The sequence below is a fragment of the Camponotus vicinus genome, unplaced genomic scaffold (genome assembly GCF_025532165.1).
Source record: "Camponotus vicinus isolate PSW18456_S1 unplaced genomic scaffold, iyCamVici1.0 SCAF_9, whole genome shotgun sequence".
NCBI classification, from domain to species: domain Eukaryota; kingdom Metazoa; phylum Arthropoda; class Insecta; order Hymenoptera; family Formicidae; genus Camponotus; species Camponotus vicinus.
Window position 1 is genome coordinate 4,737,821 of NW_028141981.1, and position 26,376 is coordinate 4,764,196.

A 26,376-nucleotide genomic window follows, 5' to 3' on the forward strand; every position below is an offset into this window, starting at 1 on the left:
CAGTGAATCTGAATATATCAAAGTAATATTATTTCAAGTATTTATTATTAATTCTTGATTATTTTAATTCAACATTTTAAAGTAATTACACAGACAAGACAGCAAGCACTTAATAAATTTTACAAACAAAATTTATACGTAACCAATTTTCGAAAAAATCGTGCTGTTTTTTAAATATGGACACAGAAAAGATACGTGATAAAACTGACAATAAGCCGTACGAGGTGGAAGAAATGTTTCATAAGAAACTAGGTACCGATATGAATTATCGGCATTCGTACATTTGGCCACTTGTCGTAGGTCATACAGTTCTTCAGGCATCAGGGTTCGTTGGATTATACTCGGCGATCTTTCATGCGAAACTCGCTACAACTATTTGGGGTAATCAAACTTAAAATGTATACAAAATTACGATGTTAGCATTAAATCATACAAATCTAGCATGAGAAATTGATTGTATATTTTAATAATAAAATATTTTACTCTTAATTCATTAAATTATATATACTTTTTAGATTAAAATGTGTACATGTTATATTAACAAAAAATATAACTAATTTTTCTTTTATGACATGTTTCTGACAAGAATTCTCATATGTTCGTTGATCAATTTCTTTCTTAGAAACTGCATGATTATTTTATAAAATCATTCATGCTCTTTATGATTAAGAAATCATAATAAACATTAATGTTAATTTTTCAGCGGTTTGGCTTGGATTTTGGGCCCTTCACGGAGTCTCATTAAGCGCGCATCGTTATTATACTCACAAAGCTTATAAAATTACTAAACCTGTGAAGATCTGTCTCTTCTTTTTACAAACCATGGCAGGCCAGGTAAAAGAAATTGACGAATATATTTGAAACAAAATCTTCGAGAGACATACACGTCAGATGCGTCAAAAACAGAAATAAAAGATCTTGTCGCGTTGTCTCACAAACAATTTCACTTTCATATCAGAACAGCATGTTTACGTGGGCTAGAGATCACAGACTTCACCACACATACAGCGATACAGACGCAGACCCCCACAATTCCAAGAGAGGATTCTTTTTCTGCCATATGGGTTGGCTTATGACGATAAAGCATCCGTTGGTGAAGAAGAAGCAGAAAGAACTCGACATTTCAGAATTCCGCGCTGATAAAATGCTGATGTTTCAACATAAGTATATAAATGTTACCACCAATTATTCACAAATTAAATTACGCACCGAAGAAATACAATAGCTGTTATTAAAAATTTAAATACCTATTGTAGTTGTAACGCCAAGTCATAAATATAAAGTAATACAAATGTGTGATGATTTTTTCAGGTACTTTTTTTACCTTTATTTCGTTATAGCAATGGTATTTCCGGTATCGGTCCCAATGTACTTCTGGAATGAGACATTATGGTCGTCGTTCTTTGTGGGATATTGCTTTTGGTATGTTACCACCCTTCACACCATATGGACTGTAAATTCATTCGCTCATTTATGGGGCACTAAACCTTACGACAAGTGAGTTTATTATCTCAATATCGCATTATTAAGTAGGTGTTTCGAAAAATTTTTGACAGAAGAAATATTATTATGAAACTCATTTGTTATTTATTTTATCATATTCAAATAAAAATATGTTTTTTTATAATTACTAATTTCTGCTATATATTTTATATTTAATGTCACTTAATTGACATTTACTCTAATTATAAATGTTATTTTATTAATTAACTATAGTCAATTTAAAATTAACTTTAATTATGTGTGATTTAATTATAATTTGAATTCTATCGCGATTTTTCTTTCGAGTAAAATAGAACCTTACAAAAGTTGTAGATCTTTGTAACATTGTTTGTGATGTTTTTTTCAGGAGAATCCAAGCAACATTTTCGAATATCTCTTGGTTCGTAACATTTGCCGACGGTTGGCATAATTTCCACCATGCCTTTCCTTGGGACTATCGAATGTCCGAATTTGGAAAGTTCGGAGGTTCAACTGTATATATAATCGATTTTCTCGCTTACGTGGGATTAATCTACGATTTGAAGACAGCCTCGCCTAATGTCATTTATGGACATATGAAAAAACATGGAGATGAAGTAGGACAAAAAATGCTGGCCGAGAAAAAAAAATCCTAAAACGAATAAAAATACTGCAAATATATTTATAAAAAATTTAAATTAAAGGTCGAAATTGTGACCATAAATTTTTCAACATTAATTTGAAAACATCTTGTTTAATAAAAATGAACAGAAGTTATTTACACACTCGCGATATGAATTAACGCGTTTCTCACCTCGCTGCTATCGAAGGTATTATCTTTCGCTCTTTCGAGAATGAAATAAAAAGAATTCTCTCCTGAAGCAGGTTAGCATGTCGATTATTACGTTGGAAGACCACGAACTCTCGCGATTTATATGGTCCGCTCGACCCAAGTTCCAGCGCACGTGCCCCGAAATCTCGTTAGACGATTATTCGCTCTGCAAAAGTCCACGCAGGCCAAGGTCGCTTGCTGGCGGCGATATCGACGATTTATGACGCAAATAACGATTTATGCGTGAGATCACACTCATTTTCTTTTTCGAACAAGTCGCCAATTTCGTCTCCGATTATTTTTATATCTTTATAAAAAGAATATATTTACTAATAATAATTTTTTTTTAATTCAGAAACATTTCCGATTTACATATAATTTTAATTTTAAATGCTTATTTTTTTTAAAGATTTTTAAAATTTTTTATAATTTTTCACATACTTCTTGATAAAAAAAATTAAATATTTTTGACAAATAATAATGATATTAAAAAAATAATTAGAAATTTAAAACATACAGAGAGATTTTTAATCCGCAATTATTTCGCTTCCGTTTTCGCTTCTGTATTAGTAAAAATGTAGAGTGCGACAGCTGTGCGGTCGTCCGTTTGAATGGGGATGATCGATATAGAGGTACAAGATGAAAAGGGCGAAATAATGCCGGCAGCTGGCGATCGAAAGAGAGGAACATTCGCTGCAACGCACGATCGCGTGTCTGAGCTCGTGACCCCACCTGCTGAACTCGTTTCCACGAAGCAGGGTCACAACTGCCCTCAAATAATCGACGAAGCGACGTTGCGTATCGCAAATGTATGTGTAAATACATATTTTTACACGTGACAATATTTTCTGCTAAATAAATATATATCTAAAAAAAATATCTTTTACATTTAATTAAAAATTTTTAATTTCCTTCTTTTCTCCTTAACTTATTTACAATCGTTCCGCTTCGAAACAATCAGATCTCTTCTCAAATATTTATTGCTTAGAATGTAAAGATTCGATACTCTGAGCTCTCTTTGAAGATTAATATTCATTGATGAAAATAACGTATTAATTTCGATATATATTCCTTCTCATGAAAAGCATTAATTTTGAGGAATTTGGGAAGATTGGTTATTTCCAATGCACATTTCTGTACCGTTGTCGTTGCACGCAACTGTTATTCTACTACTACTACTACTACGCGTGCAATCTTCTCCTCCTTCGCTCTCGTCCTTTCGTCCCTTTTCGCCCTCGCTCCCTTTCACACTTTCTCCTTTTCTTTCCGCGAGAGAACTCCCACCAAAGACTTGCGGCTCTTTTATCGTCAAATCTTTCCTTCTTCGGTTCGCGAGAACTTTCCCATCGAGGATCTCCCCGCCGCTTCGGCAATCGGATTTTTTTCTTCTTGTTGCAGCGGCGGTGGCAGCGGCAACGACAGCATTCCAAAGCATTCAGGTTGGGAGAAAGAGGGAGAGAGAGAGAGAGAGGGAGGAAGGGAAGAGTGCAATCTACCAAAGTCGCCCTCTTTGGCTATCCTCGCGATCGTTTACGATTCCGCGCGCGAATCCAACAGGAATTCCTTGCTATTCGCGATGCCCTATTGTTCTCGTTTGCGAATCATCCCGCTGTGTCTTCTACTCGGCTACAAATTGCCGTTGCGATAGCAGACGTTAAATGAAAGAGGAATGAAAAGATAAAACGTAAGATACTGAATGTTAATTATAATTGACAGATTGCACTGCAGTTTGCATTTTATTATATTAATAATTTTAGCAATCACGTACGAGAAGTCTACAGTGGATTCATAATTGAAAAAATTGTAATTTTTCCTATACTATAATTTTTTATCTCAAAAATGATCTCTATGTAATGAAATTTTTTTTGGAATTTCTATGCTATTTCTGATGATAAAACGGGTTAAGCAGTTATAGAATTAATAATATGTGTCATATATATATATACACATACTTAAATCTGTTTTGCTGCGCACACTTAATCTCGTTTCTCTCGGACAATAATGTGGTCCGGATCGCCGTAATTAATTGCTGTTATTGCACCGTACATTTTATACGCTTAATTACATAAGATGCACGAACGAAATTTTCGAGGCGGAACAACGCCAATGATTTACCGATAAAACGCCCGCCATCGTTACGGCTCTGTTATTATTATATCGTAATTACCCCGCTTTTTTATAAAGCGACAGCTTGCTCGCAAATGCATTCTTTCGGCTGGCGTGCAGAAACATGGAAGATGCATAAAATTAACATTTTTCAAAACAATTCGATAGTAATTAGTTGTCAATCTTGATAATGCTACGTTTGATATAAAAGTAATTAAAGTAATTAAGACTCCTCCCCCGATATTTTATTACAACTGCATAAAGAGAAAGAAACTTGAATAATTATCAAAAGTTTTCTTGGAGAAGGCATATATATATATCTCAATAATAAAAGTTTCAACGGTGTCGCACAGAGCTCAAAGTATTAAAGAATCTTTCCATCTAAAATAACTTTGTCTTTCTTTTTCTCTGTCTCTTGCTGTCCCCTGTTTTCTTTTTCTATTCCCAATGTCGCAATACGCGATTACATATTTCGCGAAGAAGTCGATTCGCGGAGTCTAATTAGAATTCCCGGTGATGAGGTAACGAAGAAGCGAGGTCAGACCGGCTCACGCGGAGGAGATAAAAAGATGGACCGGCCTGCGGCCGTTTTCGAAGCATCTTCTTGGAAGAGAATCCTTTGTGATCGCTCGCCGTATATGCTAAGTAAGCGGCTCCGCCGGCGTCCTAAGACGAAACCAGAGATGCTAGAAATCCGAACCGGCTTCACGACGGCGCAGCGGCTACAGCGGAATCACTGGACCGGACGTTGAAAAACGACTAGTGTCCGCTTTCGTTTACGATGACGAAATCGCGACATAATATGCGGCAAAACAGAATTTCGCGCTTACGTCGCACCAGTCTCCTCACCGTTTATCTGAATAACAATCAAAATTCGACATATGCTGTCTAAAAATATTTTTCACGAAATTAAATATTCTTGAAAAAAAATTTTTTACAGTCGCGTATAAAAAAGTCGTTTGTACGCGTATACGTTAAAATTTGTAAAAAATAATAAAAAGATTTAAATCTCTCAAAAATAATTTTATTTAGAATTTTAAATAAATTGATAGAAAGACGCAAGAGTAAAACAATATCCTCTACACGGTAACGGCTTTCAAGTTTCAAGGTCTCTAGGTTTCATGTCGTAGCGCAATTATGGAAGAAAGTAATAGTATCGATAATTGGGCAAGTTTTTTATCTAATTTGTGCTCGATTGTAGTCATCGGAGCGGTGATCGGCGCGTCGTCTATTATTGTGTCTCTCCTACACAAACATATAATTTCCTATAACGTACGGTTGTTATACGGGACGATGTCTCTCTCTCTCTCTCTCTCGCTCTCTCATCCCGATGCGCGCAATCGGCGCTGAAATTCCCCGACGCTTAATCGATGCGAGTATCACGATATTCCATAGAAGAAAGATATTTCGCGTTTTGCCACCCGCGCACCAGTTGTACGCTTCCCTCCGCCAAGGGAGAATTATAAATCGGGCGCATTTGTTCGTACGTCACGGCACATTGCGACGGGGCGTCGCGGCGGCGCCAGACGTCGGCGCGCGAAAAGCGCTTTTCCGCGTGCGGCCGAGTGAACGAAAATACGTTTTCCGCGAAACGCTCCGTCGTCATGTTGCCATCCTCCTCTCCGCTCCCCGTCTCCCTTCCCTCCTGGCTTTTATGTCGCGATCTCAAAGCGCTCTGTCGCCGTACCGTAATTAAAAACGTTTATTGCCGTCTCCTTGTGCACGATGAGACGAGAGACTGTCTGCCGCGAGTGGGCGCGTGAATGATATCCCGCGGATATTACGTCTCCCAAAAGTGAACGAAAATGACTCGCTCGCCCTACTCGTGTGAGTTAATTTTTAAATCGCGTTAAAATTACTGCCAGTGCACATTCCAATCTGAGAATATCATAGTAGATATATTAAAAGAGAATGCTTTCTTCTCCTCCCCTCTCGTTCCACTGCTCCCCGCTGTACAGTTTTCTCTTATATAAAATTTCTACAATTAGTGCATCTACTGTTAAAGCGCAATCGTTGCGTGATAAATATAAAAAACAATGTAGAATATCATTTTAATGCGATTAAATCAAGTGATATTTCATTGACAGTTTTATTTGTATTTATCGTAGAATTTGTGGTCACGTTTCCTCGATTCCTTTTTACCTTCATTTCACTTACGTTATATAATACTATTTCTTACTGCTAATAAAGATCTTATAGGATAATATAATCATATGATAAATCTATTTACTTTTAAGAAAATGCAAAAATTAGTAATATTTATTTATTATTACAGTCTTATTGTTGCATTAAATTTACGATAATATTATAAACTAAAAAAATTAATGGAAGGGAAAAAAAGAAAAAGGAAAAAAGCGAGGAAATGGCATTAAAACTAAGACATAAAGGAAGAAGAGAAAAAATGAAGGTATCGAGTAAGAAGAGGTCAGTTGTAATGTTATGCAACTGCATTCTGAGCATAGTATTTTCTCATATGTGCATTCGAGGACATTACTTCCTGTGTGACACGACTCGTTATAATGTGATCCAAAAGAACACATTAACGTAAAATGCGATTCGTAATGTTATCGTTAATAATATATTATCATTAATTAATTAATATGTACTTGTCGATTTTCGTAATAAAAATACACTAGATTATGTAAAAGTTAGAAATGGAGTTTCTCATGAAATGAATGGGAGGAACGTTAATTAATTTTGATTAATTTAAAATCAACTTTTTTAAAATTAAATATATAAATAATAGGGTGTAATAAATGCTCTCTAAAATCTAATATTCGACATACGCACGTGTTATAATTCTAAAATAAACCGTGAACCACAAAAAATCTCTACTTATAATTATAAGAAAAATAAGCAAATGTTATTCTTACGATACAGGCTGATTAATTTGTGGCAGCAGGATAACTTTTGTTCATACCTGTAACACAAAAAGAATAATAATTAATTCAAGGTAAATTGATATATACATATAACGTAAGTAAATAATACTGTTCCGAATTAAGCTAATCGAAAACGAGGAAACTATAAAAATTAGACAATACGAATTTTAGAAAGTATTTTTTTGATCGATAATTCCCCCCATAAATCATTTAGCGACGAAAATCATACAGAAATTCTCCAATATATAAACGTTAAGTGTGACGAGCATTGGTTCGTCACCTATATCGGTCGATGTGTGGCGACGCTTAAGCTTATCTTAAACGAGCGAGCAGACAGCTGACGTTTGTGAAAGCTCGAAAATCGATCGAGCAATGATGAGACAGAATCGATATATCTGATTTGAGCCGCTTATTGCGAAAGGTACGCGTTCTCGAAACTTGACAGAATTGTCGCACTCGACGATTCCTACAATATATATCGACCTCTCCCGCATCTTGTCCGTCACATTTACACGTGATTGGTAGTTCATTAGCGTAAATACATAATATCCACGTAACAACTCCGCTGTGGCTCAACATATCTCTCGTCGTCATGCGGTCGTTAGACTCTACGCGTCGACTATATAAAATGCGGCCGGCAGGAATGCGCGTGGGAATGCGTGCGTGCGTGCGTGCGCGGGAGAGAGAAAAGTTATGCGTTCTCGATGCGAATCAATATTAACGGCCACGCACCTATTACACGCCATGTATCGTTTGGACTAAGTAATCTTTGAAGAGAGAAACATACATCGCAGCATATTTGTATATATGTGTCTGTACATAATTATATATTTATAAATTCCTCCATTTTTTAAATCTTCTCTTTATTACCCACATTTTGTACGAATAAGATAGATAATAAAACATCCTCTCTTCTTTTTCGAAACCCTTCTTTACGTGAATGACAGTTAATATTAAATATTAATGTCGGTTCGTCCGATACAAATAGGATATCTCTAACACAGTGTATTTCTAACGTACTGTTGAAAATTTCAGAACATAATTTCCAGACATATTGCCTAATATAATATGTGATTTATTACGCATATATCGATGTAGCCAGGCTGAATCAATTTACTTGGTATCCATTACGTTGGAAATGTCAGAGTCTCACGATTTTCAAGAAATTACAAAACGAGATTTCTAGGAAATATTATATACGGAGCCGTAAATTGTTAGATGAAATTAGTTCGCGTGTTTTAAGAAAAAAAAAATCTCATTAATTTTTTTATATGAACAAATTAGAAGTCAAAGAAAACAATTTCTTGCTCTAGATTGTTATTCGATACAACTGCACTGAGCGCGATATGTTAATGTTCTTAAATGAAAAAATTCGAATAATTGGATCAGTGAGCTACAAGTGGGTCAAACATATATCCTTTGTCGGATTTAAAGGCGTGCATCGAATCGACGAATATCCAAGGGCATCGAGTTGCTGGATTATGAGATTTCTAACGATACTTTAGTTACAGATAAGTTTGTCGGATAATCCATTCGATGTGCAATGCTTTCGATCTGGTATCAAATTCGATCTGGTGTGGCTCATTCCTTTTTTTTTAAATATGCAGATTAAATTATTTTTATAATTCTATAATCTATTTCTCGTGTGTGAAAACATGTAAAAATGTTTTTTCAAAATATGGAAAATTATGATATGTGCTTATGTTTGAAGGAAAGTATTCACATATCATAAAATGCAAAATATCATTAAATCTGCTATTCCTATCGTTAGAATTTAAGTTTATAGCATAATATTACACATGAATCGAATGCTAATTTATTGCTCCAATTCCGAATATATTGTTTTTATATATTAACAGAAAATTAATTATGACTTAAAAAACGAGTTAACACCAATTTGTAAAGGTTTGCCGACTGACCTAAGTCACCGTGTCACGACGATATGACAAATGCAAATAAGAATATATGTTCTAGATAGTAATCGGAGAGGTGGTTTATTAACGATTCCACGAAGCAAACATGTTTGTGAAGGTCGTGCAAAACACGATCGTGGTACTTAAAATATAAAAGAAGGAGAAAAAAGTAAGAGAGAGAGAGAGAGAACCAAAGAGAATACACAGCTATATACACACGAATGACGAGGACGAGCGTGCATCTGATATCCTGGTTCGACTGCAACACGACGGGTTGTGGCTGCATTCCCGAGGGAGAATCAACGTCGATAGCGCGACGGGCGTGCAATTACTGGCCTCAGCCAGACTCATGGAAAAGCCGGTAATTAGTTAGCGCGCTCCAGATTCGATGTTTGAGCAGATAAGCTGGCGCCTCGACCGCCACCGTGACAGCGACGCCAGCGGCTTGCAATCCACTGGTTCATGGTCAAGACCAAGGTCACATCGCGTACTCACGATGGCCATCACGTTGCTTTATCGCCATTCTTTTTTCGGAATGCGATTTAATTTATTCGGACGTTTTAATTCGCCCGACGATAGCATCTTCGACTCCGTGTATCCATTTATCGCACTTAAGTTCTATCTCCGTGATGATAAAATTTTGCTGATCCTATCTCCTAACAACTCTAGCAATTTCTTCTGAGAAAAAAAGTGTATGTATTTGCATGTGAATCTATTTATTTGCGGTATAAAAATTAAAAAAAAATTATATGAAAACGTGATCTTCTAAATGTAAAACCGAGATTTCTTCTGAATTGCAACCGAAAGTTGATTCCGACGACCGCAGCATCTCGCAGAACTGCGAGTGAGCGAAAATCGCTCACAAAAGAGCGGCGGTTTCGATATCGCGTCACGCATAGAAGATTAGCGGCGCGAACGTGGCGTGTTAGACCGCGTGCTCGCGTGCATCCGACACTCTTCACGCGAGATTCCAAGAGAGCGATCGAGTGTCAGTAGTCGGTTCTCTCGTGAGAACGGATATGCGAGAAAGAGATCCGACTCGTTGATCTGTATTGCACCGCGTTCTGTGTAAGCATCGCGACGAGCTCGCGAGGCTCGGTGCTTTGACTCGGAGACTTTACACTTCCATTTGTCCGATCGTGCCTTATCATTCCGCGAACAAGAGAAAACAGACAAGCCATCACGATCGAATCGCAATCGGTTCGCATCCAATCGGATCTACGTAAAATTACGCCGTCGTATATTTCGCTTTTCTCGAATCTCACTCGTAAATCTCCTCAAATAACGAACTATTCAACGAATAAATTTATTTTCTTTCTTCTTCGGAGAAGAAGCTCATCCGGAAATAAATCGTCCATTACCGAAGTCGGGTATATATGTGCGATTTAAATCGTAGAAGATCATAGTCGATCGTTCATTTTGATTTCTGGTCACGAGAGGATGGCATAAATGACGGCCGTCGTAGATCGGAAGTCATTTCGCGCAAAACAAATCGCCGGCGATTGGCCGGTTGTCTTAAGTGCTTGCGACGTTATTACGTCAAACGAAGCTGAGTGCCGACGAGACGAATCGCGGCTCGTTTAAACGACTGGAGTCTCGAGGCGGCAGGAATCAAGAGTTTATCTTCCCGTACGTCGATCGAGCCATTCGGTATAATACGCTCGATTTCATTATCGCGACAGTGAAAAACGCCGAGTTTCTCGCCTTTTTCACGACGCGCTCGTAATAAGCGGATTTATGACTGCATTAATTCCGCGCCGCGACGCTAATAATCTGGCTGGCGTAAAATATAAGTAGATGCTTCGATAATTACCGATAAGGGAATCAATCGCTCGCGACAAGATTCAAGTATAACGCGAGGTGATTTTAACGCGTGAGTTGACGTAATGCATCATGTAAGCATTATATTGCTAATGAAAGTATATAGTACCGCGTAAAAATGTCCGATCATAATTTCGACACGACTGATTTATCAAATAAAGATGTCTTTTAGGTTCTCATCTTGTCTGGTGCCTATACTTGAAGGCAATGAAAATTAATATCCGGGATACTTACGTTCTCACGCGTACATTTACAATTAGTGTGTTATCTTATTATTAGTATGTCGGCGCGATAACTATGTACGCCATGAAACATGGAGCGAAAGCAAGTCCTGTACATTTTTTTACGACACGCAGGACCATGGGAAACACGGGTGACGCACGAGTGTATCCGTGGAAACGTCCCTGACATCGGATTTCCAGAGTCCGGGCGGATTTATACGCGCGCTCGCGTGTAAACAACAGAAAGGGTGAGGCGTGTATGTACCAGAAGGCCAGCTGGGGAAACTAGTTGCACACATTCGTCGTGGAATCGCACCGCTCGCATTGTGAATCGTGCCGAGATAGCTAGGTAGGTAGGTAGATAGGTAGGTAGGTAGGTAGGTAGATACCAGTAGCACGTGGCCGTTTATGGGAGACACGATTCCCATTGGATGCCGAGAGCCGGTGGAGGCATCGGGCGTTGCGGACGACCGTGACCTTGACTGTCGACAAGGACAGTGAAACGCGGCGAACATACAGGTCCGCTCACAACGGTCGGGACCTTGCGAATTTCGGTCTCACGCGGTTTGTCGCCTTATCGTTCGATCGTTCTTTTATGCGAGCAAGAGTCGACTGAATATTCCGATGAAGGCGGCGATTTGCGCGCAACTTGGACGACGTTGTCTGGAAACGGAAGCGAAATATGAAAAAAACATATCCTTCGAGTCAGAACCACTGATTTTTAGTTATGTGTGCAAATATTTTAAACATAATGTAAATATATTAAGATTTATTTTATTATTCTTGCTCGAATAATAATTGTTAATTTTTCAATTAAGGATTTATCAGTAAGATTCTTTAAATTACTCGATTCTAATCATAAAATAGCCGCATGTATTATTTCAAGATGAAGATTAAAATACATATATCAATAATTTAAAAGCATGTGGCACTTATTATGTCATTACATTTTTTTATCATAAATATTACCTTAGAAAACTAATTGATATATTATATAGATTAATATATAAACTTTAAACACGCTAATGTATATCATTCGGTGTTGAAGATGAATAGTCAGAGACTTGAAAATGAGTATCTTGATAATCATAGCTCGTAAAAGTCAAAGGTGCTCGTAAAAGCTTCTCTCAATGTCAAGGTGCACGGCAAATTCTGCACAAGGCTCGCGTGTGAACCAGACTTGAGGCACACGTGTGCGAAGATACCGATTGCAGGAAGGATGCGAAAGAGGGGAAAGGCTCGATGCTTGAACATGGTTTGTTTGCATTCCACGACCATGGAACGATCGTCCGTTTTTCATGAAAATTATCGTTGCATACTGTATGCGATATGTCTTTCTTTCTCTTCATTTTGCTCTTTTAATAATCACAATGAGATTTACGAAACGGTCGTGTATGAAAAAAATTTTAAAGAATGTGGCAGAATTTTCTGAGTAACTTGTGTAAATCAAGACACGCAGTTTTGTGCCAAATATATAACATAATATAATTTTATTACGAGATATTTTTATAATATTTGCGCACACATACTGGAAATATATGTATTAATTTGTTGTAGGCAAAAATTTAATAATTAATGTTATGAAAATTTATCCATAAATTAAGCTAAAAGTAAATTATGTACAGAAGTGTAATTTTTCCTAACTCAATTCTATAAAGCATTATCTGCACTTTGGCTTTCTTATCTTTTTGTAGTACACCTGATTCCAGATTCCTGAAGGTCTATCATGCGCACACGCAAACTCAATAATGAGCGTAATAAGGGTATCTGTAGTTTGCCATGGTAAGTAGTTACAGAGTAAATAGATAAGTACAGAAAAATCGTCGAATCAATGCGATAGTACAAGATAATTGCGATGCACTTTTGTATAAGTCTTTTTATAATATTTATGCATTTAAAAGGTGACCGCCTCGATATCGCTGTGAAAAGCTCTGGCTGTCTATCGAACTTAAACTCCATTTCAGCGCGACGCAAGCCAAGTAGTTGCCGAGCCCTCGAGAAACTTTAATATCTCGCGTCGCGAGAGATTAAAGATTCAACCGCTGCTGCTTGTCATTCTATCGGCACGTTACTTTGGAAGAAGAAAAGAGAAAGATGGATAGAGAGAAAGCACCCTTTTCTCTCTCTCTCTCTTCTCTTGCGTCCACCAAATTACGAGTCCCATCGTTTCGCCTCATCCTACGACTTCCAGCAGCCCACCTTCATCCTCTCTTCTTCGTTTCCATCTCTTTCTCTTTTTCTTTCTCTGTCGAGGCGTCGCGACGCTAAGTCACTTTTACGACGTTATTCCGTTAAACCGTTTGCACAGCCCTTTCGGGCGTGACGAAAGCGCTCTTGAGAAGAGCGGTTCCGCTTTAGAAAATATATTTTCATCCCGTGATGCACGCTCGATAAAGATTCTCTCTCTTGTTACGTTACTCCTCTAATTTCCGTTTATTTTTTTGTAAAATTGAAAAATTATTTATACGTGTCATCTATGTAAACGTAACAAACAATAAAATAAATGATTATTCTTTTATTTGAACTATTTTCAAATAAAACAAATCGATTTTCTTTTATAAATAACTTTTCATTCCAATTAGAATTAATTTGTTGAAGGAAAAGGAGTAATTATAATGCAATTACAGCATGACGCTTAAATTATATGTTAGTCGATAGACTAATTTGCATCTTACGACATTGCAATAACGTGCCGCGCCCTGGTGACAGTCAATCATACTGAATGCTCGCAATGCACGTGAGAAAGAAGCAGAAAAAAAGACAGAAAGAATATGCATTTATGCTCGTTCGAGCACATATACGTTCCAACGAAGTGTACGATGACACGAAATTTTGTAAGAGCGGATTTTTAAAGCGGAAACACGAGTAATAAGCTTACGAGTGTGTACAATATCTATAACGGAAATGTCCAAAATAAAACCATTCAATGTATGACATGTAAGAGATACACTCGAGATTCTCTGCAAAGTACTTACAATACGGTAAACATTAATGTCATCTCAAGTCGCCGATACGATATTGAATAAACACCATTTGCATTTATATCTATCATTTATGATTTGTACATAAAATCCAGAGTTTATGAGAGAATTATATTCGCGTGACACAAGAAATACAAACGAGCCTTTAGAGAATCAGCGAGATATCAAACAAATCTTTTGCGGTCACGTATGGGTCGTTATAGACGATTAGCATCGATCATTCGGCGAATCGAGACTGTTAGAGACGTTGCCGCTGTAACAAGTGGCAAAAAGGAATAACGGCGGTAGCATCCTTAGCCGGTGATCTTTACTGCTGCTGCCGAGGATATTGACTTCGCGATGGTGATGGTGAGTTGGAGACACACGGAATATGGGTGAGAAAACATAAACCCGAGAAATATATCCCGCGTATTGCGGTTAACTCTTTCACAGCTGCATTTTTGTGCATGACTGCGAAAGATCTCTCGCGCATAAAATTTCAGTCAGATGCAGCAATCGTGAAGTCAGAGGATAACGTTTCGTTTGTTATAATAAATAAATAATATTGATACTTTTAAACATATTTGTTAAAATATAGTTTATACCTAAAGTCCAACTACTTTAAGTCTCTAATTTTCGCGACAGTACTTGAGATAAAATTCCATTTTATATATCTTAATTCATATTGATTTTAATATAAGCATCTTCCGATAATCTATCTCAAATGTTTTTATTCTAAATAAAATTCTGTCACGAATATTATTATATTATTAAAAAATATTATTAAAAAATTATTATATTATTAAAAAAATGGTTCTTAAATACACTGTCAAAGAATTTGTCATTAAAAGTAATTTCGTAAAATTTGGGAGGAGGAAAATCATGAAAATATTACATACTTTGCACTTATATATAATTATATATTAAATAATAAGCCTATAAATATCTAGTTTTAATATTTGCTCATATCCAAATGAAAAATGCGTCATATAAAGCCATAGAAAAATGAGCGATAGTATCAAATTCTATAAGAAAATGTATACGCGATACCGGATGTCCCGCGAAGATGCGGGATACGCGATACCGGCGCAGAGACCGCGGCTGCGAGGAAAATAGACGCAACCGATGAAAGAAAACAACTGACCGGCCGCCCAGCGAGAACGGGACACGCGTTGCTCTCTCTGTCGTCTCGCGGAACGGCGGACGTTCTATTATCGGGCAACCGAGCGCTATTTTTAGCGTCGATTTCCCGAGGCCGCCCCGTTGCACCGTCGCCATCGGCGCGGAGCGCCACTGACCTCGCCAACCGCTGACGCCGACGTCGCCGCGACTGCGGTCTAACCGCGAAACTTTGCTGAAATGTCATCTCTTGCCCGCGAGATAGCCTTCTTTCGCCCTTTGCGCCGCATTCGCGGCTCTCGAATGAATATACGATATCGCGTTTCAGATCGTCAGCCCCCTCGAGAGGCTTCCACAATGATAAGATTAGGAAACGCGTCTTTATTGGCTTCTGAAAATTCCATCTCGAATAGTACGGTTGATTAATCAGAGAGAATCGTGATTCTAAATTTTAATTAAATTGAACTTTTGGAAATGCAGAGAAAGAAATAGCAAACTTTCCGAAAATCAAATTGAAATTTCTTCAGCCACGTTGAATCTCGCGATGATATGCTCGCGCTCTCTTAATAATAGCCTTGTGAATAACAAGCAGGGTTGTTTGTGGCGCCTGATTAATAATAGGCCAACGACGAAGTCGTACATCAGCAAAGTCGATAGAGATTGCCAAGTATGCAGACGTTATTTCTATATGAGAGAAGGTGTATCATTAACTTATACCATCCGCGATGCATGACGGCACATCGATCAAGCGCGAACCGCGCGTATTGACGGAGCAGCGCGAATCGTTAAACATGATGATAACTATCACACCGACGAGATCGCAGTAACGACCGATCATTAAGCGACGCGTTGCGCTGTCCAATTGAATTCGTCTTTGACCTATTGCCGCAAAGGATCGGGACATCATCGTACGTGTTGTCATTCACGGAGTCGTGATTGCAGAAGGATGATGATGGAACCGTAGATTCCCGAGATTAACGCCTTAGACGAGAAAGGACGTGTTTATAATCCACAACACATGTGTAAAACTCATCACGATTACAACAAGCGCGTTAATTGTAGTTAAACATATGCTAACTTATGCAAAAAAAAAATAAATTTATCCACAAGATGATAGTTTGAATTATCGAGTTTAAAGTACAGAGCTGTCAATCTGGCTACGTGTATAATTCACGTTTTAATTTTGCGATACAACATACATTTACATAGCACTTTCCAATCTCCTTCTTTACTTGTACTTTTTTCCGAGTCACTGATATATTAAAGACTTCAAGATAAATGTCAAATCGATTAATCTTATAAATATAACACATCATTATGCATTTCAATTTTCGAAAATTAAACGACCTTGTTACAACTATCGATTCGAGCAAAGCGATTCTATAGAACTTTGCGATGCGTATTATCGTGAAGGAATAATTTTCAACGAGAGAAAAACCGCGGAGAGAAAATTACAAGCTATTAACTCCGCGGGAGGGAATAAGCAACGAGCAAAAATGACGGCGGGAGAGAGGGGAGGAAGGATGGAATGTATAGAAGTGTACGGCTGATTTAATCCGGCGTAATTATGGCCGCGTCGATAATCTTCGATCGGAATATACGCAAGGACGAATCCGGTTCGTCGTGGTCGTCGTTGCCATTTCGTTTAACATCGCATTCTACGTCCGCAACGCGTCTTCTACGGACCAGTCGATCGGACCGATATCGCTTCGTATGTGGGCCATTACACGGTTCGCATCGTCTCTTTTCTAGAACCTCTAGAACGAGACCTATTCCCGCGAATTCATTCGCAACGCCGTTTATCTTCGCATCATCCAACCTGTTTCACTCGACTGCGATATCAGACGACGATAATTCGCGCGATGGAATATCGATTAGCAAAAAATGACGTTTTACAGCGCGCGCGCGTGTTGATTTCGCGGTTCTCAACTTCATGTTTGAAAGAAAAAGAGCGAAAGTTGCATCGAAAAATACCCCGATTTTTTTGTAAAAATCTCTGGAATGCGGAAGTTGCTCAAGAGACTTCTGTCTAAGACAAATTTTCATTATTGCTTAAAAACAGACGATAGTCTACGTCGTTGTTTTCCTACAATACGCGCATCATCTTTCTCCTTTATTGCTATTCGCGCTCAGCTTCAAGTTGATAATTTCCGCTTCGGGCGTGTCCGCGTCGTCGTTCGATGTCGTCGGTCCACGCGCGCTGCTGCACTGCCACGAATTTCCCGACGGAGGAGGCGATCGTCGATGCGCTCTATCTCTCTCTCCTTCTCGTAAAATCGAAGCGCGGGGTCACCGACTCCGACTCTGCCGGCGAAATTCGCCTCTTTTAGAGCCGGCAGACATATTAATTACCACGAAGATACTAAGTGGAACGACAGAGCGGTGAAGAGTTCGAGAGAGAGAGAGAGAGAGAGAGAGAAAAAGAGAGAGAGAGAAATCGCGGTTGCTGCTACTGCCATCGCAGTCTCTCCAATCCGGCCGCCGCCTCCTGAACGTAATTGGAGCACGCGGGACTTTCCCATTAGCGAAATATAGGCCAGAGTGCAGTGACACGCGGAGGATGTCTGTGTGATCGCCTCGTACGATACGGGAGAGAGTAGTAGGTTCTACAACTCTCCTCTCTCGACTCCATTGAAAAGCTTCTGCGGTATTCTCCGCCATTCGACCCCTCCGGCCTCCCTTCGCCCTGCTCCCCCCTCTCCCATCTCCCCATCGATGTTCCCCCCGTGACGTCTCACCTCGGGCGCTCGACGACGAACGACGTCGCCGTCAATGTGCGGGATGCGCATCGCGCACTTCGCCGCGCTGCACCACGGAGATTCGTCGATAATGAGAAGGGAGAAAGGACGGGCTGGTTGTGGAGGGGAAAATTAGCTCCCTTTTCCTCGCGCCAGCCGCCTCCGAATATCGAAGGGATGCCTGGCGTACATCTCTGCTCAGGAAGACGCGAAATTATCGGCGTGAGATCGAAACGGACCGCTGCTCACGGCGACAGCAGTCGTCGCAAGATGATTCCGACAATGATGATAACGGCAATAGGTGCCCATGCGGACAGCCGTCACGGCTGATAGTGGGCGTCGACCGTAGTAAGCAATAGCAGTAGTAGTAGTAGTAGTAGTAGTAGTAGTAGTAGTAGTAGTAGTAGTAATAGTAGTAGTAGTAGTAGTAGTAGTAGTAGTAGTAGTAGTAGTAGTAGTAGTAGTAGTAGTAGAGTAACGAGCAGTAGTATACTACACGAGGGAGATAGTACTATGTACCAGCAGTGTAGTGATAACCTCGTGGCGAATTGTTCCCGGTCGCAGCCGCGTTCGAAGCGGAATCGAAGCGGGGAAACGCCCGCCGCGGGGAGAGCCCGTTCGGGCTCTCTGGTCGCGCTAGGTCGCTTACGCCGCGGCTGCACTCCGTAATGAATGGTGCATCGTGTGCGCCAGCGGCGGGGCAACGCCCTGTCAGCCAGCTGACTGAAATGAACCGAGTCGGGCCGAGGCGATCCGAGCCGAGCCGAGAACCGCGCCTGCCTCTGATGATCTGTCTGGCGCGGCGAGCTGCATTTACCGCCAAAAATTTCTGGCCTCGCGGAAAAAAAAGCCCCGGGGAAAATAATTTTCAATTACGTTAAAATATATCGGGGAGATGCGAGATACGGAAAATAAATGGAATCTTTCATACAGAGTCTTGACGTCTGTGACTTTCACGTCACATCTCTAACGTTTCATCTCGAGAAGCTCTGGAAGGGAGAGGTCGATAACTCGAAGATGAAGTATCGCTATTGCGAGTAGAACAGTGAAACATTCGTACACAAACGTATCTTTGATTTTGAATCCTTTAAAAGCAATGCTTTGATCTCTGATAATGTTGATCTGTCATTCTGAAACATCTTGGAAACATTCTGAGGCATATCGTACATTCGAAAATAAGCATGCTGCGTTGCGAGAGCAAATAGATAATAAATACATCATACTTGATGAACTCAATCGAGATATCAAATTTTAAAGTATTATCTATTTATTTAACAGAATTTTTTTACACGATATTAGCTGAGATTTCTCTTCAAAAATAAAAAGAAATGAATACATTAAATATTTTCGCGTATGTTTCAATTCTTCTTAATTCTAGGTTGATGATTATTGAAAAGATTATATTCTTTCTTGCTTCGCGATGTAATCATTCATTTCGGCTCGCATCGATTAATTTTCTTTATGCAAAATTCTCGATAAATATTCTTTCTCTAATCATCGGAAGCACGTAAAAACAGGGACAACAAAGGAACGACGGAAATATAGGAAGCTAAAAGAGAGTAGGAAGAAGGAAGATAGGATGTTTGGATGGTTATAACCATCGTTACTATCCCCGTAGACAACTCGTCCGACGACCTAATCGACCCCGTTTCACGTTCACGTGCTCACGTATCGCGCCTCTTCCCTGCGAGCGGCCCGATAAAGCCATACGCTTTCTCTGCCCCTTTCTCTCTCTCTCTCTCCCTCTTTCTCTCTCGACTCGCCGCTTCTCGAAACTGTGCCGATGTGTAAATGGAGCGCCCACGAAGGTTCAACAGGAAGTGTTCGCGATAAGCCAGCGTTGGCTGGAGGTGGACAGAAACGAGCGAGCGAGTAGGCGAGCATTTGAATGGAGGTTCACATACATGTGCGCACAGGCTACAAATGTTCGTTAATAAAAGGAGACATAAATAAAATTCTTACAACGTTAAGGTCTTAAAAACAACGAAAAATGACGTTGTATTAAAGCTGGATAGGGAAAAGAGCGTTTCTCAACGAGAAATATCGCTCTTTTCGTTAGGAAAATATGATCGTGATCGGCGAAAAAAGAAATGAAAGAGATCGGGAGACGCGGAGGGGCGTAGTAGAAAGGAGCGTCGCCCGGGCGAGAGAATATCGAGCGACATCGGGACGCCGACCATGCAAACCGTGACGTCACACGGCGCGTCAGCTGCTGCCTTCGCGCGCGGCGCGGCTGCACTCCGGATCCTGCTGGATTTGCCTGGTTCCGGTACTACCAGTTATTGAAGCGCGATTCTACAACTTATATTTTATAAAATTTAAGCTTAAATGTATGAAATTTTAATTGCTTCGTGTGCAACTCAAATTTCACGCATCTCGCGAAATATAAAACAAAAATTATCGAGAAAAAGAGACATTCTGGCGATTAAAAAATATATTAATTTTTTTCACCAAATCCTCAAACTTATGTATTGAGAATTTTTAAAGGAATAAGAGAAATCTGACAATGAGTTGCAAATGAAGAAAGGAAGATGATGATTTAAGGCAGTCGAGTCTCGCGAATGATGACAACCGGGGAAATGAAGGGAAAGAGAAGCGAAGTGCGAAAGGACAGAGAAAGAGAGATTCATTGTCTATGGATTTCTGGTGTCCTTCCGCCTGGGCGTATCACCGCGACCGGATTGGCTGCCTACGTGCGTCGTCTACGTCGTCCATGCAATGGCACGGCTACTTTCACGTAATGCAACACGCGTGCAACGACTGTAAATTCCATTCTCCGGTCGATCCGACAACGCGTCTCTTATGCATCGATCGACCACACAAGACGATTTTGTCTTGAGAATTCGTCGCAACAAATTCGAAGCGCAAGAAGCCTCGGTTTTCGATTCATTATCGACTTCCTATTGGCACGCGAGAGGAAGATGAGATGTTCCTCGTCGATATTAATTCTAGTATTCTAGAGTAGATGGTACATAAGCCGAAAGCGAATATTTTGATGAAAATAAAATCATACATCGCGATTAATTCTTCACATTTTATGCGCACCATGATGGAAAGTTTCTCTTCGAAATAAATTTTTTCCAAACATTTTAATATCCCGCGCGCATATTTTATATTCGGAATATAATTATCGAAGGAAAAACTGAATCAATTGAAAATTCATCGATTTAAAAGCAATTGAGATCTGCTCCTCTCGGCTTTTTACACCGGATGCGATAATGAGAAGGAAGAGCGCTCTTTTGACGGACGCCTTGGTCGCGGATTGGCGAGTACGCCGCCAATTGGCTAACGCGATAAATGAGTAGAATAAAACGAATTGACCGTACGATAGGTTAGGAACATCAGCCGACCGGCTGGTCCAGTCGTCAGTCAGGCGTTCGGCTTCCTGTGACGCATCCGATTGAGCCGACCAAAGAGGAATGAGACGCAATACGCGGCTCGCCTGGTACCGCCAGACACACACTACCGTTTCTTTCATGCGGCTTCGTGTGGCCGCGACGCGACCAGAGGCACACACTCCGGTTAGAGAGTCCGGCCAACTCCAGTCGAGTAAAGTTAATAAACCACTCTCGACGGAGGAAATTAACGTACCTTTCAATCAAAGAAAATTAAACAGCTGATGTCAAAGAAATCATTGCGTGATACACTCAATGATTTTTTAAATTTCAATTCAAATAAAATTTTCGGAAATATATAAATTATAGTTTTTAATTTCAATCTCAGTTTGCAAAGTCCCTCGATATTAAATGCTCATTATCGTCAGAGGGGCGGTCGAGGACGAGCTTGCGGTAGGTCTGAGACATCCAGTACACGAGTCCGATACGCGCGCCTGTCAGTCCGGAATATTTCGCGTCAGTTAATCAAGAAGCTCCCGAGAACCGTCGCCGAATCGCGTCGGCGCCCGGCCAGCTCGCGCGCGCACGTTTTGATCGATTGTGTGGCCTCCGCTCTTGCTCCGCCGTTACGTAATACACGCGCCGGTCGCGCGTTCGTTTTACAATATACGACCAGCGTCCGCTTAAAGAGTCAACGACCCCACGGCTTACTCCAGTGACCATGCTTGGGGAGGGGAGAAGGAGAGAGAAAGAGAGCTGTGCGCTCGCAGCACGCAAGGTACGAGAAAAACCGAGCGTGTGTGCGCTGCTTAACCCCATCGCACTCACGGACGAGTTATCTCGCGCCCTCGTGTCATCCATCCGTCCGTTCGATGCCTCGAATGAGATACCTCGCGTTCTTCTTTCATCTTTTTTACCAATATTGCGACGATGTATGAGCCCCGTTGTATGTATTTACACGGAAACGGAGATCTACGGGGAAATCACGCCGCTATTGTTTCTTCTCCGAGTAATTTCGAAAGGCAATCCTTTCTCGAGATACTCGTATAAAGAGGGAGACAAAAAACTCGCGTAAAAATGTACGTTCAAATTTCGCAACATCGAACGATCGAGATCCAAAGAAGGATCGAAATTCCGAGAAGAATCTTATATAAAAAAAAAAAGAATTTGTTTTGAATGTCCATGAGTGAAATCGTGGCACTTATACGTCAAGGAAGGAGCTATTCAACGAATAGTTACGATATGCCTAGATGCTTGTGTACCTGTCGCGGTTAATACGTCGCATTGATCGACGAGAAGTTATACGTTCCATTGGTGCACGCTATTGTCTCGTTGTCCACTCGACTGTGATTTCCGCGCACTCGTTGAAAAATAATGGAAAGACATCGGACGCGGCCCTCCGAGGGAGTTACGATTTTATGTACGAGTAGACAGCTCGTCACGACAATATCGACAATACTTCGACTTTTATGTCCGTACTTTGTAATTTAATGGAGAAGGAAAGAATCGATTATAAATTGTTATCGTTCTCTATTCTTCCATTTTTCAATATCCTTAACCGACAACGTTTTCGTTATGAATAATTTTCATCTATGTAGTATCTGTGTAAATCTATTGTACCATTCAAATTGAATCACAAATAAAACAATAAAATTAAATCTAGCAATCAGTTTCGCGCGCGTTTTTTTAATAAAGTTGAATACCTTGTTAGTAGATATCTAAAGAATACCTTGTTAGTGGATATTCTCGTGGTAATATATTTCACACTTGACATACCGAGAGTATTAACGTACAAAGCGTGCGCGCGCGATGCAACAACTCGCTTCACATTGTGACAACAACGGTAGATTATTTCTGACATTTCACGGAGAATCGCCGTCCGAAAGAAACGAAGAGGGTCTGAAAGGACTGCCGTTAATCAATGTCACTTCGTACGTGCGTTAAGCAGCCGCGAATGCATCGGAATACCTGAGCCTGGTATCCGGCAAATCTCTAATCACGAACTTGATTCGATGGGAATACGGAAGGCTTTCGGGGTCAAGCTGATGCTTTTACACGGATTCGTCGAGCAATGAGCAAAAGGTCTCTCGCGCGAGATGCACCAGACGGATAGAACACGCGGGAGCTCCGCGTGTTGTAGAGAAAAAGAGAGAGACAGAGAGAGAGAGAGAGAGAACCCGGATAGAAAGATATGAGACTAACCGACGGACAGAACGTTGATGCATAATCGTGCATGAGGGCAGTGAGGGATGATGCGCTTTTCTACGAGTGAAACGGGTTTCCTGCGGCGTAATGCATCACGAGATTCGCGATAAAAATTTATATATAACATTTCTGCCACCGCGTAGCTTCCACCTATCGTCCAAGTAAATCCCATCTACCTACATAAACCGAATAACTACTGAAATAAATCGCGAGCATCCCGTAATGAGAAACAAACGAGTTTGTTTAATTATACCGGTCGCGGTGCAATTACGTGCGTGCACATTGTTAAATGACAAACGCAGGAACTGCAGTGGTTGTCTGAATCTGATGGTGGCGCTGCACATATACGAGGAAGCTTAATTAGAGGATCGATTAATTGATAAACGAATTTGACGAAATATTCGTTCTCTTAATACGAGAAAACTCTCGATCGTTCGAATGTTGAAATAACAGCGCGTATCATCACGTTATCTCGTGTAGCGAGATAAATGGAAATTTCGAAGGATCTCGTTCGTTATGACAGGCGCGTTCGTCCTTTAAGAGGACAAGTGCTCGACTCGTGCATGGGAACAAAAAGCGAACTAGTTTGCCTTCTCGAATCGGTTCATACGAGATGCCAAGGACGATGCACTCTTCGGTCTCTATTTACTCGAATCAGGATGTGGCACGTGTTCTGACTATCTGTATATATGTGTGTGTGTGTGTGTGTGTGTGTGTGTGTGTGTGTGCTGCCTCTCGCACAGTTTCTTGATATATCATTTCACACTTATTCCCTTTTCATAAGCGAGAACCTTTTTGCAGCGCGCTCGACTTTGACGTCAATCTTTCGGCGTTTATGATAAAGAGCATCTCTCGGCGGTAAATCCCCGTCTCGAGACCGCGTGGCTGCTCAACCGAGAACAAACGACCGAGCGACGGCCACGGGGCGTGAAAGATGCAGCGTAATACTCGCGGAAATGAAAATCCTTTCGCAGGCGCGGCGCGTCTTAAATCGCCATCGGTCGTGGTCGACTGCTGCGGAAAAACGACGCCTGTTACGAGTGAAACTGCATTCTTGTCAAGTACGTTCGCGCGGCCGATCCTTATTCCACGTGGATTAAATCACTATTACTTTCCCGAGAGATTAACCGTTGCAAGTTCGATTTCTCGCCGCGTTTCTGAAACTATGCATACTTATTAAAATTACGTAACAATTAATGTATATATTTGAAGAGACAAATTGCATTCACGAAATAAACATTATCGGATAAAATATTGCTTGAAACACGAGAATTCTTCTGGCATCTCAAATTATTCTAGAAATATTCATTTATTATACTTTTCTTAAAATCATAAGTGCAAATCACTTTCTCTCTTTTTTTCAAAAGTAGAAGAATGAGATCAGCGACAGGTAAAGCCGTAGATTTATCGAAAGATCTCCTAATGGAAGATAAACGAATGCGAGAGCAGAAGCGAGAACGATCGAGAAAACCGAGAAAGACAGATATAAACGTGCTACAAAATGTTGCACAGTAATATAGTCAAGGTTTGCGAGAGAGGTATGCGGATCTGCGGGATCGATGTAGAGCTTCAGCGAATAGCATGTACATGTCTCTGTTAATGTGATACACACGTATGCGTGGCTCTCACGTGGTCGATTTAACCGCATTAACTCTGAACGCTACTACTAGCAAACTCCGATACTGTCCCTTCTAATTCCGAAACCTTAAGTGCAAAATGACGACTAAATCGCTGGTGAATTTTGGCGTACAAGCTAGAGATCCACAGGAATTAGTATATTACTCGCATACCTTTTTCTGTCTCAACTCATTATTTAACTGTCAAGTATATCAAGAATAAAATTAAAGAAAATTGTTAATAAAAAGATATAACATCTAAATATAGACGGTATTTATGAACAATATATGCATAATATAAAATAATTGCAATGTGCGAATGTGTTTTGTGTTGCAAAATCGCGCATTTTAACGGAGAAAGATCATAACGGCACGGTGCGTGCGAAAATTACACGGTCGGCGAAACAAAGTGTTGGTCTAATTCTTTCAATTATAGTGACATGTCACAGACAGCCGCTCGCACGATTTGATTTACGTATATCATGTATCTCACGGCGCGATGTCGTCGCGAATGGTTATTGTCAAGAAGCACTGCAGCCGCTACTCGTATTACTTGGGAAACCTCGCCTAATGCGAAATAACGGGTTTACCGGATTTATGGCATGCATCCCAATCAAGATGCATTATCTTTTCGGCTGAAAAGTAGAATTTGTCCGAGAGAAACAAAGAAAGAGAGAGAGAGAAATTGTGTCCAACAAATCCCGTTCGTCCATTTATTAATACATTTCGCGCCACGTTGTACATCTCGTCTTATAATTGGGGGCGCCAAATTATATATAAAGTGAAAACATTAAAAAATGCAATGATAAACATATACTGAATTTTTCCTTTTCTTTTTTTTTTTTACAAATTATTTGAAATGTAGAAAATTACTTTATATTAAACGAATAATCTCTTCAAAAATGTCATTAGAATAGATAAAGATCTCAAGCTAAAACAGTAAAGAATATTTTAGGCGAATAAAAAATCGAGAGCTTGAGTGCTTCGCCTCGACCATAACTATAACTGATATCTCGAGGGCGATCGCAAGAACCGGCGAAAATGTTGAAAGAGTCTAAAAGTGGAGCACTGGGTCGATCCGTCTGCGACCTACGGAGATGCGAGATAATCTGCGCAGAAAGTTCGCACGACTTACGTCGTAAGAGCGAAAAACCCGACGATCTATTG

The 26,376-nt window shown here is 40.1% G+C and overlaps 2 protein-coding genes across 2 annotated transcripts in view; one reads left to right on the plus strand and one right to left on the minus strand.

Annotated features, from left to right (window-relative positions):
* Crp (transcription factor cropped) overlaps positions 1 to 26,376 on the minus strand; it is a 130,959-nt gene that overhangs the window by 12,418 nt on the left and 92,165 nt on the right. The gene's annotated exons all lie outside the window — the stretch shown is intronic.
* On the plus strand, positions 109 to 2,138 carry LOC145976768 ((11Z)-hexadec-11-enoyl-CoA conjugase-like). The gene is made up of 5 exons (XM_083108138.1): positions 109 to 381; positions 704 to 834; positions 959 to 1,164; positions 1,312 to 1,497; positions 1,850 to 2,138. The coding sequence occupies exons 1-5, from the start codon at positions 177 to 179 to the stop codon at positions 2,115 to 2,117; spliced, it is 996 nt and encodes a 331-aa protein (XP_082964264.1). The 5' UTR covers positions 109 to 176; the 3' UTR covers positions 2,118 to 2,138.